The sequence below is a fragment of the Ambystoma mexicanum genome, chromosome 1q (assembly GCF_040938575.1).
Source record: "Ambystoma mexicanum isolate Mex_15411 chromosome 1q, UKY_AmexF1_1, whole genome shotgun sequence".
NCBI lineage: Eukaryota > Metazoa > Chordata > Amphibia > Caudata > Ambystomatidae > Ambystoma > Ambystoma mexicanum.
In genome coordinates, this window is record NC_090922.1 from 67,884,489 (window position 1) to 67,899,794 (window position 15,306).

At 45.2% G+C, this 15,306-nt stretch overlaps 1 protein-coding gene across 2 annotated transcripts in view; it reads right to left on the minus strand.

The window, feature by feature from the left end:
• The window catches only part of HAS3 (hyaluronan synthase 3), a 118,653-nt gene that overhangs the window by 73,629 nt on the left and 29,718 nt on the right, over window positions 1–15,306 (minus strand). For both annotated transcript variants that reach the window (XM_069635540.1, XM_069635539.1), the window contains exon 2: window positions 2,018–2,638. In XM_069635540.1, the coding sequence (XP_069491641.1) occupies window positions 2,018–2,638 (621 nt within the window). The remainder of the gene's footprint in view (window positions 1–2,017; window positions 2,639–15,306) is intronic.

Consider the following 15,306-nt stretch of genomic DNA (forward strand, 5'->3'; position numbering starts at 1 on the left):
GCTTTCCGCACTCTAGAGAACTGCCTTCAAAGGACACTGCATTATGAACAAAGCCATGCACCTCAACAGCCCACTCTACCTTCACAAGAAACTGAAACCTACCACCCACACAAACACCGGACAAGCAAGCCAAAAACTCCAACAATTCCACCCTGCCAATTTATGCACACAAAAACAGGGATTCGCTCAGTGAGCACCCAGAGCCTGAAAGATCCCACCCCTTAACATCTCCACGGGACCCTCCACCTCTACGGTCTGAAAAAGGCCAAAATATACCTCTTTCACCACAACTAATCCTGATTCACTACCTCCCCGCCCTCCCCGCCCCCCCCATTGCCCCCCATTGCCTGTCTAACCTACTCTTCCTATGCTTTCCTGAAAATAATTGCAATACAACTTGGCTGGTGGGTTTTCGAGTCTTGTGCTCCATAAAGAGCTCTTGGAACCCAGCAGCTGCACGGAGAACATAGCGGAATTGCGATGCACACTCATACAACGCTCATCCGGTACCCTTCCGTTTTCATGGGGATTCCATTTCTGGAATGCATTTTTATGAATTTGGATCTGGAAGACATCAGCAATAGATTCCAGCCTGGCATTGTGCTATTAGTTATGCGTTACCAAAAGCTTGTGATAGCTTTGTCTATTCTTATGCACCAGCCTAAGATGGGCTACGGTGTGCAGGTGAATCTCTCATCTACATGATGTAAAACATCCCAGACAGAGTGATTACTGAGCATGCCATTTATAAGGGAGACTATTTAGCAGAGGGAAAGGTGCATTTGCATCTGTGTAGCAGTGAGAGATAACTACATATAGAGAGTGTGTAGATGTGTGTATAGGCACTTTCCACACTAGTACTATTGAGTGAAAGAGTATCTAATATGCAAGATTTTGTGCAGTGCCAATCACCATTGTGATAGTCTTACAGCGCCAGTACTTTGTCTGAGAAAATGGTGTATTATTCCACTGCCCGGGATAACCAGACCGTAGTCTGTGGAGGAAAAACACGGTTACAGGTCATTTGGTGGAAAATAAATGGTCGACAGGACAAATGGTCGACGCAATTTGGTCGAAAGACAAATGGTTGAATTATTTATTTGTTTGTATTTTCCCCAATTTTCCCCAACCTCCTTTTTTGCTAAAAAACCCTTTTTTTCCTAAACGAAAACCTGAAATATATATGAATAAAAAAGTGTGCGCGTGCGTGTGTGTGTGGGTGTGTGTGTGTGTGTGTGTGTCCTCTGCAATGGTAGGCAGTGGATCTGGAGAAATGCTGATCTAAAAAGAGGGAAACTAAGAAAACCCTTGATAACAAGCATTGTCCGGTGATGTGTTCAGGAAGCCCTTGAAGTGTGCATGTGCGCAAAGAAGTGAGTTATGTGAATCATGAAAATGAGGAGGTGAGAAATCGGGATGTTCAGTCCAAGGGATCCACTTGACCGTATAGAGCTCTAAACCCAAACAAGACCCTGCGACTACTTCACCTATGTGTGTGGTAAATCCGCATTCACCAGGGCAGAGACACCAAACACAGATGTCCGAAACAACGAGGTAGCCCCACTAAGCCACCTGCTAAAAAACCTCAACTCTCTGCTTACACCTCTCACACCCTAAACAAACACAACCACTTTCTTGCACAGCAAACTGCACACACTTCACAACACTGCAACAAAAAAACAAACCGCACAGTCTCTCACAACCGCACATGGGAGACTACCGATCCTAAACCACACCTATGCTGAGCGAACGTTGTAAACCGAACTGAAACTTCCAACAGGCCATCACTAATCTCGCTCTACCCTTATCCTGCTACACCCTAGTGCCCCTCCCTACCCTCTCACCTTTCAGATCCGTCAGAGCACCAGGGGACCACTCCGGTGGTGATAGTATGCGGTATAAATGTCCTTTACATTAACAATACGGAAGAGTAGCAAGGATAAAGTCCTTAACCAAGAATTGAAAACATGAAAACACCCACCGATGACTCTACAAACGTGGCATCCATTTCACTGACCTGAACATAATCCACAGAGTCCCCGAGGGCTTTGAAGGCAGTGTACATAACTTCTCGCTTCCCGCCCCATTTCTGCATGATGCAAGAGAAACCACAGTTCCTCACTACCTCCTGCACCTGTCTCATGCCTTCCTGTCGGCTGCCCTCGGTCTCATCCGGGCCCATCTCGTGATAGTTACTCTTCCACACGTAGCAACCTGTCTTCTCGGAGCCCATGACCTCATTAAAGATGTCCAGCATGTAGATGTCATCCTGGCCGTTGCCGTCCACCACCATCACAACCTTCAGGTCTGGGTAGGAGATGCGCTTGACCGAGTGCAGGCATTTCTTGAGATAGTCAGGGTCTTCCTGGTAGGCCGCTATGCACAGAGCCACAGACGGGGTTAGCCTCATGGCTCTTCCCTCCAGCCGCATATGCCGGTGCTCCAAAAAGGCAAAGAGGCTCTGGATGAAGAGGTGGAGGCCCAGAATGGCGCCATAGAGGCCAAAGGACAGGTAGTGTTTCTCCGTGTGGATGAACTGGTAACCTGTGACATAAGCGGCCAAGATTCCTCCAAGGACGAGCACGGCAAAGAAGCTGGTACCAAGAAGACGAAGGACCCTCTTCACCCTCACTGGCATCTGTCCAACAACAACAAAACAGTCAAAGAAATCTATTAATACACAGTCTCTTTTGACATCTCCAAGAAGGAGTCAATCACTATTATACTCATTTTCATAAAAACATAGTGATGTGTCTTTTTTCTTAGAGATCAAAAAAGCACAATACTAATTGGTAGAATAAAGAATCAGATACGTCAACAGTAGCCGGCGTCGCCGATGTTCAGACCATCTGTTACGTTCTTTCTGCGAGAACACATCATAGAATACACTTCATATTGTGAGTTTGCACCCTCAAAGGTTGCTCTCAGAAAGGGTTCTCATAATCTGGAGATACCAGGAATGATATATTGACATAGTTCTTTTTCTTTGAAAAACAATACATTATCCATGACCCTCTGCCTTGTGATCTGTAGACAACCAACTGAACCAAATAAGGAATTATTGCTGCGCCCGAGGTTGGTTCAAATGGGTTAAATTATTTGGTAACCTCTTTATGCCAAACCTCTACAAAACCAAAAGTTCTCACATCTTACATTCAAACATTTGACAGGAAAAAGAACACCTAGTGGCCAAGAACTCTGAATTGTTTCTGTATTCAGTTAAACAAACATGTGGCTGTTAGACAGATACAATAAGAAACAGTCAAATAATATGTACCAGTGCAAGGATTGACAATTTGTTAAAAACATCTAAACACACATGTTCAAAACTCATGAAGTTTTAAACCGAAACAGAAAGAGGGATGGAAAGGGAAAAGGGAACAGACATGTAAAAGGGCAAAATGTACAAGTACATTGGAGACCTACAGTGAAACAGACAAAAGGGGGAGAGTAAACTAGTAAGTCATTTCCATGTCTAGTTAGCAAAATGCTGTTCCAAGTACACGGTATATAACAGATAATCTAGGTTGTCACTTGTCAATCCTAATTGTATTATGGACATAGGTTCAAACATAGGGAATCAAAGACAAAAGTTATTTCCTCTCATCAAAGTCTTTTTCTTGTCTAAAGAACGTGGGTAGTAGACGGATTCAAACCTTCAATGTACCTCGGAGACAAATTCGTTTTCCGAGATCAAATTTGCCTAGACAACCAAGACAGTGTTGAGTGCCCCTATGCTGACGGAGACCTGTCTCTTACCGTAGGATGCAATTCGGACAAGGTGCCCAGTCCATTTGCCTAGCAAAAATGCCTGAAAACCCGCAAAACTCCCTTAAAACTGAAAATATGCAGCAGTCAACAACAAAAAAGCGAGAAAACAAGACAGACATAGGACTATGTCTAATGGGGTGAAGGTAAAATTGTATGTGTGTTTCTTTGCATAGGGGATGCCTCCCAATAATGCGAGAGAGGGGGGGTCATTTGTGGAATGAGAAAACCCGGGAAACGCATTCAGTCAACATGCCATGGGAGCAAGAGACATTCATCTGAGATAAGCAGAGTGAGGGGGCAGCGACTCATTTTCAGTCCAGTTCACATCCAAAAAAAACACTGAAGAAGAGGTTTTGTTCCGTCTTGGTTTGCAACTTAGTATGGGATTGGGTAGGATGGAATATAGGAACATGTTATGATGGAATATAGGAAAGAGGTAGGTTGAAATATAGGAATGAAGTACAATGGAATATAGGAATAAGGTAGGCTGAAATATAGGACTCAAGTAGGATGAAATATAGGAATGAAGTAGGATGGATTAAAGGAATGAGGTATGCTGAAATATAGGAATGAAGTAGGATGAAATATAGGAATGAAGTAGGATGGAATGTAGGAATGAGGTAGGAATGATGAAACATGGGAATGCAGTAGGATATATTGTAGGAATGAGGTAGGATGAAATATAGGAATGAAGTCGAATGGAATATAGGAGTGGGGTAGGCTGAAATATAGGAATGAAGTAGGGTGGAATATAGGAATAAGGTAGGCTAAAATATAGGAATGAAGTAGGATGGAATATAGGAATGAGGTAGGATGGAATATTGGAATAAAGAAGAATGGAATATATGTATGAGGTAGGACTGGTGAAATATAGAAGGGAAGCAGGATGGAATATAGGAATGAGGTCGGCTGGAATATAGGAATGAAGTAGGATGGAATATAGGAATGAGGTAGGATGAAATATAGGAATAAAGTACAACAGCATATAGAAATGAGATAGGCTGGAATATAGGAATGAAGTGGGATGGAATATAGGAATGAAGTAGGATGGATTATAGGAATGAAGTAGGCTGTAATATAGGAATTAAGTAGGATGGAATATAGGAATGAGGTAGGAATGATGAAATATAAGAATGGAGTAGGCTGTCTTTTAGGAATGAGGTAGGACGAAATATATGAATGAAGTAGAATGGAATATAGGAATGAGGTAGGCTGAAATATAGGAATGAAGTAGGATGGATTATAGGAATGAAGTAGGCTGTAATATAGGAATTAAGTAGGATGGAATATAGGAATGAGGTAGGAATGATGAAATATAAGAATGGAGTAGGATGTCTTTTAGGAATGAGGTAGGATGAAATATATGAATGAAGTAGAATGGAATATAGGAATGAGGTAGGCTGAAATATAGGAATGACGTAGGGTGGAATATAGGAATGAGGTAGGCTGGATTATAGGAATGAAGTAGGCTGAAATATAGGAATGAAGTAGGATTGAATATAGGAATGAGGTAGGAATGATGAAATATAAGAATGGAGTAGGATGTCTTGTAGGAATGAGGTAGGATGAAATATAGGAATGAAGTCGAATGGAATATAGGAGAGAGGTAGGCTGAAATATAGGAATGAAGTAGGGTGGAATATAGGAATAAGGTAGGCTGAAATATAGGAATGAAATAGGATGCAATATAGGAATGAGGTAGGATGGAATATTGGAATAAAGAAGAATGGAATATATGTATGAGGTAGGACTGGTGAAATATAGAAGGGAAGCAGGATGGAATATAGGAATGAAGTAGGATGGAATATAGGAATGAGGTAGGATGAAATGTAGGAATGAAATAGGATGGAATATAGGAATGAAGTAGGCTGAAATATAGGAATGAAGTAGGATGAAATATAGGAATGAAGTAGGATCGAATATAGGAATGAAGTTGGCGGAAATATATGGAAAAGGTTAAGAAAGAAACTTGATCAATGTGTTTGAAGGGGTGCAGTGCATACTGGCTAGAGCAAAGAAAAGTATATGGAAGGTGTGCACAGAACGATTTTTTTGGGTCGGTGAAAATGAGAAATGTGCACGCTCGCCAGTGTCTGGAGTGGGAGAGTGAAATAGTGGGTTTCTTGAGAATCACACTTTACTTTGTCCCAGAATCAGCTTACAGGGCACGTTTACTGCACGAAGTAGGGGAACTGTTGCTACCAAAGGTAACGCCAGGTGTGTACCATTGATTAATTGATGAGACTCTTATATAGTGCACCCCTATCCAAGAGGGAGTCTGGGCGCTTAGGCAAGATGAGGGAATTGTCAGCGTCTTTTGTTGCGAGTCTGCAGCATGAGGAGAGGAACATGACTTGAAGAGTTTATATGCCAGACCCAAAGAACCGCCATTTTGGTTTTGGACAAGAGTGCTTTAATCATTACCCACAGGCCCATGTGCAAATAACCACATGTTTCAGGTCATGATTTTGGAAGTGGTCAATGGCATTGGTGGTTTGTTTCCTGATCGGTTCTATGATAGGTTCAGAAACGTGTCCGTTTTTCCTACTATGTCGAGACAAAGCAGGACGCCCCGCGTGCCCAACACAGAGCGAGGAGGATGAAGGCAAAGTGAAGGTTGCCCTGGAAACCAAATCATGGTGTTTGCCCTGTCAGGAAGTTCTTGCGTGTTTCAGTGGGGATGGCCTACATGTTTAAAGAGACGCCATACATTAGATAATTCCAAGAGAATGTTTAACTTTTACCAAACATACACAAAGCATTTTCAAAACACTGGAAGAGGCCCCACCAATTTTTCATGGAAAAAGATTGACGCAACACTGAGCAATGCACGTTGTTTAGGGAAGAAGTGTAACACGCAGTGCCTTCTAGATCAGAAACCAGCTTCCGGCCAAAAGGGAGCCTTGCAGAAGCTGTCAATAAAGGTCTGATGACTAACAATTACTATCATGTAATCGATTGGGCACATTTAATGCGAAATCTACATTTGCAAAAATTGTTCAAAAACAGTAGGAGCAGGAGAGGTGCTTTGAGGATATTAGCAGAACGCTCCTCATCACAACTCCTGTTCTCCAGCAATAGTAATTACTAAATTAAACATTATAACTTGGGATGTGAGCGCATGTGTCTTCAGAACAGCAGACAGTGTCATCACTGGACAAATGAGGGGGGGTGGGAGGGAGCGGGCGGGGATTAGCGCATCGTTCATTATGATTTCCGATCATTTAAACCATCAGAATGACTATGTGATCAAGCCTGAAGCACCCGCGTGGCCTTGAGTAGTACAACGCTTTCTAATGATGGAGGGGTGGCTTGTTACTATTGGGAAATGGCCACCAATTGGTGGTCTTTGGTTGGACCTGAGGTGGGGTGAATAAATCCACATTTCGCATGGCCAGGCTTCTACGGTGTTCTAGTAGATCGACCGTCATGGCTGCCACCAGTGGAAGTGGGGGTATAAATGGGATAAGGTGCAGATCAGTTCGCGCGCGCCTGCGTACGTACATGGGCGCGTGCGTGTGTGCGTGCGTGCGTGCGCGCGCGCCATAGAGCTTTAAGAGTGGGAAGATCCAGTTGCAGCAGATGTGAAGGCACTTGTGAAGCAGGTGGGCCTTTGCACAGGGTTTCTGGCAAGTTGTTGCCCTATAATTTTGGGATCTATGGGATCACTGCGACCAAATAATACTGAAGGCCAAAATACGGCTGACTTTGGTTTCTTCGATTGGCGCAGTTATATGTGGGTGGAGACCCCTGCGCCTGTCCCTTACATAATTGATTCCCCTTATCGACCCCCTACATATATAACTGCGCCGAAATTCGAAAACGAAAAGGAGGCCTTTTGGGATTCCGTATTTTTGCGCTCACAGTAAAAGAGTGATACCTAGTTTTGCTGAGGAGTTTGCAGCGTAAGATACGCAACATGCTGATGAAAAGGGATAGGCGTATTCCTGTGCCTGGTTTGTTGAGGAAAATGAAATATATAAAAGGTGAGTAGTGATGTCCAGCGAATGCTTGGCAGTGGAACAGAAGTTGGAGGAACCATCTGGCGCTGATCGCTCGACTCGGGGGAGAGTGGCCGCGCCGAGGACACGAGTAGCTCCGATCATCGCCGGGCCAGTGGTTGGAATACTTGTGGCGCAAGCTCACCATGGACACGGAGTCTGGTTGGAGGTATGAAGAGTGCATGTACAAGCAGGGACTATTTCCTTTCTACGGGGACAGAAGCAGAGTTAATGGAGGCCCCTGCCACAGCAAGGATGGAGATGTATTTCAAGGAGATGTCTTGCCATGAAGGATTTCCAAAAGAGGTGGGGTCCAGCTGGTGTGGAGCGATCGCCCTGTAACTATTGCATGGCAGGTCAGCAACCCTGGATGTCTGGTCCTGTGTTAAATGCCACTTCTTTTTAGAATAACCCTTATTGTGAGCGTGCATGGCATGGGGCATGTGCGACATGGGGTACACCCACAGCACCATTCAGGGTAAATAAGTCACATCTGCCCCACGCACTACTTCATTTGTGTGCATGCTGTTAATATCCTATGCAATCCCAACTCATAATTAGGTGGTATTTTAAAACTAGCCAGTATTTAAAATACGGCATGTTTTTACCATTGGCCACATTCTCACAACGAGGCGCACGCTCTTTTCTTTTGGAAGACCAATCCATGGTCCTCTCCCTTCAGCTAATTCCGTCCGACCAAATCTTAATTTCATTAATGTCCTTCTCATAAAAAGATGGTGGTTAACCAGACAATACAAATAGTTAGAGATGCCGTTAGAAGATACAATGTCTTGCTAGCCCTTTCGTTATTCTGTTGATATTCCAAAATTCGATATCATGCACACCTTATCCTACCTAGCGGTGAATTGAGCAAGGCAGCAGTGGATTTTCCGTGATGTGATCCTGCGCACCTCAGGTGTCGCAGATAGGACCGCCATTACTTCAGCAGATGAAGCCAGCGTGTCTCGTGCATGGAACTCCACACCAATGAGCTGCCGGGCTGACCGCTGGGCCTGCACCGCTCGGCCTGCACCGCTAGCCACCTCCTCCACCATGCTTCACCCTCCCACCCTTGACGCTGAGCCAGAGGCGTTGCTAGGGTGGGGGGCTGAGGGGTCTATAGCCACGGGTCTTTTGGTTGTAGTCCCGGATAGAATCTCAGGAGCTACAACCAAAAGGCTAGCTAGCCCCGAGTCCTGACAGTTCTGACATCAACGTAGCCCCGGGTCTTTTCCAGACCTAGCAACACCCATGCGCTGAGCCATCACCCCTACCATCACCAGTTAGTTTATAGGAAAGGTTTTACACTATACAATCACATCTTTTAAAAGCACGTACAACTATATGACAAAAGGGCACAGTTTCAAAATGTATTAAAACTAGCAGAGTGGCCAGTGTGTGATGCAGCCTCAGCTGGACTATGCAGGGCATCAAACAATGGCCCTAAGCCACTACAAACCAGCGGTGAAGGCAGAGACGAGCACCCCTCCATTTCTGTGGATGAGATCTACGAGTCCCCCAACCTTTCCAGAGAAACTCGATGGCTGCTCAATGGGTCGGACAGGTAATCACGTAATCGATAAAGGTGAACTCGTTCCATATCTAGAAAGAGTTGCCATTGAAACGCTATGGATGTCCGTGTGGCACGGAGGCTCGAGTCCCAAGATGACGTCAGTGCTGGGATATCGAAAGTACTGTAAACTGTGCTGATACACGGTTTCACAAGTACAAGAAGGTCATAGATACTAGTGCTGCATATTGTTATGTTGTATGTACCTCTTGACAACACATTTGAGAACTATGGCTGTTTTCTTTTAAAAATATGCCTTTTCTTTTTCTTTTGGCTCTTCTTTTTATGGTAGAAAAGGTGTATAAATGCTGTATTTGATCTGTTTATTTTTATTATATTTTTTTGAGTGTTAAAAAATGTAAAGTTCATGAGGCTGTTAGATTTTCGATTGTGATGGTCTGCAAGGGTTTTGATTGACCTTTCTTCTGAAGCAAATGCAGATAATAATAGAAAGTTAAAGGGTTACTGCGACACTGGTTGGGACCTTCTACTGCTCATAGACCAGCTGCCTATTGTATGTTGCCCATCAGAATCTCCCGCATGGTCTCATTCCCTGCCTCCTCGCCAGGTACAGTCCTGCACCTTCTCATGTGATACTCCAATGCTACTGTACACTTGCAATCACTCGGGTATCCCCCCCCCCCCAGGTATCCACCAACCGTGTACCTGTTCATACCTGGTACCGCCCCACCCAGCACCCGACGGCCTGTATTCCTAGGAACCCCCACCACGTCCTCGCCTGCCATGGTTACACCTGCTACCGCCCCACATGTCCTCACCTGGCATCTGCATGATTGGGTTCCTAGTCCCGCCACACCGTTCACCAGCCTGGAATTTGGATTCTTAGTGCCACCCCTCTTGCCCTGCCTTGCTGTGATCTTACATCTCCTGGTGTAGGATTCATTCCACACCACCTCACCTGGTGCCACTGCCTGCTCCCAAATGATAGGTTCTTGCCTAGTAGCACACATAATGCCCTCACCTGGCATCAGCCATCTTGTACCCAGCTGGTGCCATCCTGCCTGGCATCACTTAGTGCCACCTCACATGTTCATCATGTCTCTCCTCGCCTGTTATTAGCATGCTCGCCCTACTATCGGACCATCCTGTATGTTCGTGTGTGGTGCAATCCAACATGCTCGCATGCCATTTGATTTTTTATTTTACTGTGCATTTGTTAGGCGCTTATACAGTAAGTCAAGTCTGTTTCAAAGTGCCCCCAGGGCAGCATGGAGGGAACAAGGGATTGAAAAACAACGAATACAGTGGAAGAAAGAGACCAGCCTACTATGCCATGTGAGTATCCAGAACGTGCGAGTGCAGCATGAAGAGGGGAAGTGGGGGTAAGCGGTGGAATGTCCAGGCTCATGGGTGAGCAGCAGTTGAAGTGCATAGTAAGGTAAGTGCTAAGCAGCCTGGGGCCGCATTGGGTAGAAAGCGCAAGCCTACAAGATTGAGGCCGGTAGGTGCGGAGGCAAGTGCTGAGAGGTAGACAGAGTCTGGGGCGATTGGCTATGGAGGCCAGGTCCCAGAGGGACACATAAGGGCCCTGGCCACAAGCACAGCATCTGCCCTAGCGTTATCATATATGTGCACAGCAGGTGTCTCCGTGGACCCTATGAAACTGGTGCCATTATGTGCCATTATTTCACACTACCTCCACAGGGAACCATCCTCCCTCTTTAATTCTGGTGCCCTTTGCATCATAAGAGACATGACATGCCAAGATGCTCACCCTTTGAAAAGGGTGGGTATTATTTTCCCAAAATAAGATGAGCCTGAGCAGCTCCTGGAAAGGATGAAACTGGGAAAGTGTGGCGGCATTGCAAGCTGTGCGCAACCTCTACACAGTCACAGGAAAGTGATGACTGAGAGGTGTCTGCTTCTGCAGGGACCCAATCCAAGCTCCCGGAATATACACATGTTATGTCTGGTGGTGTTCTCCTAAACAACACAAAATGATCAGGGCGGACCTGAATACATTAAGACTCCAGAAGAAGAATTTTAAATGAGTTTTACTAGTAGATTAGTTAGACAGTAGACATCACAAATCCATATGTCATAATAGTGTAATACATATACTAACAATGGTGTAAACTAAATGCGTCACAGGACAGAGAAAACTAATAATAAAAACAAAGATGCAATGTTAACATAGTGCAATTAAACATGTAAAGGAAAAATTACATTTGTTGGGAGCAACAGGTCATTCATTTTGCTTAACAAAACAGCTAAATAAACAGTATGAACACTCAATACTGTGTAGGAATGTCGACACAGTTGTGTTTCGGCCACAATAAGAAGTTGGAAGAAGCTGTTAGTGTGGCGTCCTTCATCAGGACGAGTAAAAATTGATAGATGTTCAATAAATGGGAATTCCGGTGTGTGTCTGCAAATAATCAAAAATAGTTCTGTGAGTGCCAAAGAGGAGACTGCATTGAAGTATGTTAAATAACATGATATCTATGAAGCTTTTACTGCTTTTGATATTTCTAAACAATACTCAGTAAGGGCTTACCATGCACGTATACCTAGGCACGGCTGTCTGAGGTCCACTACTGCTTCATTGTAGGAGGCCTGCGAATATGTATAAATAAACCACCAAATGTGTGTTGGTACACACCTTGGTGTCTGTGTCTCTGTCGCAGCAGTGGGCAATAGACAAAACAGAAAGGCCATAATACCTAGCTGGGCGGGTCTTGATATTCAGGACACACACCACTGAGCTTGCAGCAGTCTACCAAAAATGAATATAGAGAGAGGCTCGAACAAATGGTGAGATCTGTCTAGCCCTCAAGTATGATGGTTGAGCGTTAGTGCAGTCACAAAAGATTGGGGGAACCACTACGGCAAAATATAAAGATGGTTTATCGCCCAAATGTCACTGTGTATCGCTTTATTCAATGGCTTACGTGAAATGTTTTCATTCAATGATATATAGGTCACCTTCCCATATTCAATGGTTTAGGGACATAGTTTTCATTTGGTGACAATCAGGGAATTGCCAGGAGCCCTTTTAATTTATACTAGTGGTATTCTCCCCCATGGCCGGTACATTCTTACCCCGGCGATAATTAGTTACCTACAGGAAATGAAAGACTTTAAATGGTGTGTTTGCTGTATTAACCAGCTCTATGTTTACCACTGGCGGTAGTGCACTGCCATGTACATAATACAAGACTGTCGAGAGTACTGCTCGAGGGGGGGTTGCACTGTACAGCTGATTGTAAGACAGGTAAGTATCGTATGTAGAAGGAGTGTCGGAGCCCCTGTACTGAGTATGAACATGGATCAAATACCCTGTTCTATGGAATTTCCTCCACTCAAGAGGGTCTACGGCCACGTTTTAGTTCACTGCATCCTTCACAGAGAGGAAATATGTATTTCTTGGTCATTTATTATGCGCCTATGCACATGTGTCTCAAGGTGCAACAAGGCAAGGAGGGTGCGGAGGGAACAATCCTGCTAGACTGTGTACATTCCGATTGTGACCGTGCAGGTTATTTATAACGCGCTTAATCCCAAGATCGGTTTCAAGCGCGGATCTGGCATTCGAACCTGTGTTGCCCAGCGTGGTGTTGCTTCCAAGACCCGCGTGTTGCCACAGAGCTATCCTCCCTACACAATATCCATTGGCATATCAGTCTTTGTCCCACCCACAAGGGGAGTCCAGCACCGAAACGCTAGGCAATTCTCCTCTGAACAAGAGTACCAACAGCAACCCCAGACACGTGTTCCAGCCTAGTCGGGCCTCATCAGTGAGGTGAAGCTGGGCCTGTGCAAGCAGTATATTGGTTAAAAGATTAGATATGTGCCTTTTCAGCAGCGGTTTTGAAATGCTGAAGCATACTTCGAAATGACAAATGCAGCATTTCCTGTTGTAAGCAGTTATTCATGACTATAATGTGGAGGGCCATGTAAGAGAGGCTACTTCGTGTGTGGGGTGTGTAAGGGTTTCTGTGTGCATTGGATCAGCTGTTACAGAAAAGCCCTTTTTATCCACGCTCACTTTGCCCTTTTGCTCCACTCCAAAACCCACTGATTACCATTTTCCTTCCAGACGTCCCAGGGAAGTCAGAACACAGGACTACGTGGAGCAAAAGAGCAAGATAACGCATCGAGAAAAACTGTCTGGAAACAAATTAAGCTAAAGTGCTGGACAGCTAAAGTGCTGGACACTCAAAGAAAGCTACAGTGCTTGACACTCAAATTAAGCTAAAGTGCTGGACAGCTAAAGTGCTGGACACTCAAAGAAAGCTACAGTGCTGGACACTCAAAGAAAGCTACAGTGCTGGACACTCAAATTAAGCTAAAGTGCTGGACAGCTAAAGTGCTGGACACTCAAAGAAAGCTACAGTGCTGGACACTCAAATAAAGCTAAAGTGCTGGACAGCTAAAGTGCTTGACACCCAAAGAAAGCTACAGTGCTGGACACTCCAAGAAAGCTACAGTGGTGGACACTCAAAGAAAGCTACAGTGGTGGACACTCAAAGAAAGCTAAAGTGCTGGACAGCTAAAGTGCTGGACACTCAAAGAAAGCTACAGCGCTGGACACTCAAAGAAACCTACAGTGCTGGACAGCTAACGTTCTGGACACTCAAAGAAAGCTACAGTGCTGGACACTCAAAGAAAGCTAAAGTGCTGGACAGCTTAAGTGCTGGACACTCAAAAAAACTACAGTGCTGGACACTCAAAGAAAGCTACAGTGCTGGACACTCAAAGAAAGCTACAGTGCTGGACACTCAAAGAAAGCTAAAGTGCTGGACAGCTTAAGTGCTGGACACTCAAAAAAACTACAGTGCTGGACACTCAAAGAAAGCTAAAGTGCTGGACAGCTAAAGTGCTGGACACTCAAAGAAAGCTACAGTGCTGGACACTCAAATAAAGCTAAAGTGCTGGACAGCTAAAGTGCTTGACACTCAAAGAAAGATACAGTGCTGGACACTCCAAGAAAGCTACAGTGGTGGACACTCAAAGAAAGCTACAGTGGTGGACACTCAAAGAAAGCTAAAGTGCTGGACAGCTAAAGTGCTGGACACTCAAAGAAAGCTACAGCGCTGGACACTCAAAGAAACCTACAGTGCTGGACAGCTAACGTTCTGGACACTCAAAGAAAGCTACAGTGCTGGACACTCAAAGAAAGCTAAAGTGCTGGACAGCTTAAGTACTGGACACTCAAAGAAAGCTACAGTGCTGGACACTCAAAGAAAGCTAAAGTGCTGGACACTCATTTTAAGTGAGGCTTGAATGGCACGCAAGATAAATTCAAAACAGGTGGGCGGGGCAAGCTTGTCTCCCTCTTTTATACCATTGCTGCCTCCAATTTGGGTGGATTTCTTAGATGGAGCAGCCGTGCAGGTGCATTCCACGTGCTCCGTGCATGCCCGCTCCATGCAGCCAACCCACCAGCCTCTCTACTAGTGTCGGATTATGATGCAAGGCGAGAGACGCATCGCATTGGGGCGCATTGTAAAGCAGTCAGAGTCCATTGGGACACCTGGCCACCACGCTTGTACATGGTGGTGCGCATTACAGCTTGTTTTTGGTTGGGGTGGGAAAAGGGCAAAGAAACCCGTGTGCTTAGATTCCCACACCTTGCCTTATTACCATCCCTCAGTATTGAGATCCCCCAGAGAAGTCATTGGGCGCGCTCGTTTAACGCCCCATTGAAAAGAAGCCTCCCCCACAGACAGACACAGACATTATTGGGCCTCATTATGAGGTTGGAGGTGGCAAGGCTACCTACAAACTCGAATCCGGGGTCCGGCACCCACGAATGGGCAATTACTGGGCTATTCCGGTCCAGCGGACCCGGCAATTGCCCTTTCGCGGGTGCCGGGCCCGGTACATCCCCATTCCTATTTCAGCCCCAGTTAATAACGGTACCAGTGCTACCATCATTTTCTGCTCGCGGGTGCCGGAACGGCCACCGGGTCAGACCTGGTGGGTGCAAGGGCACCCGCG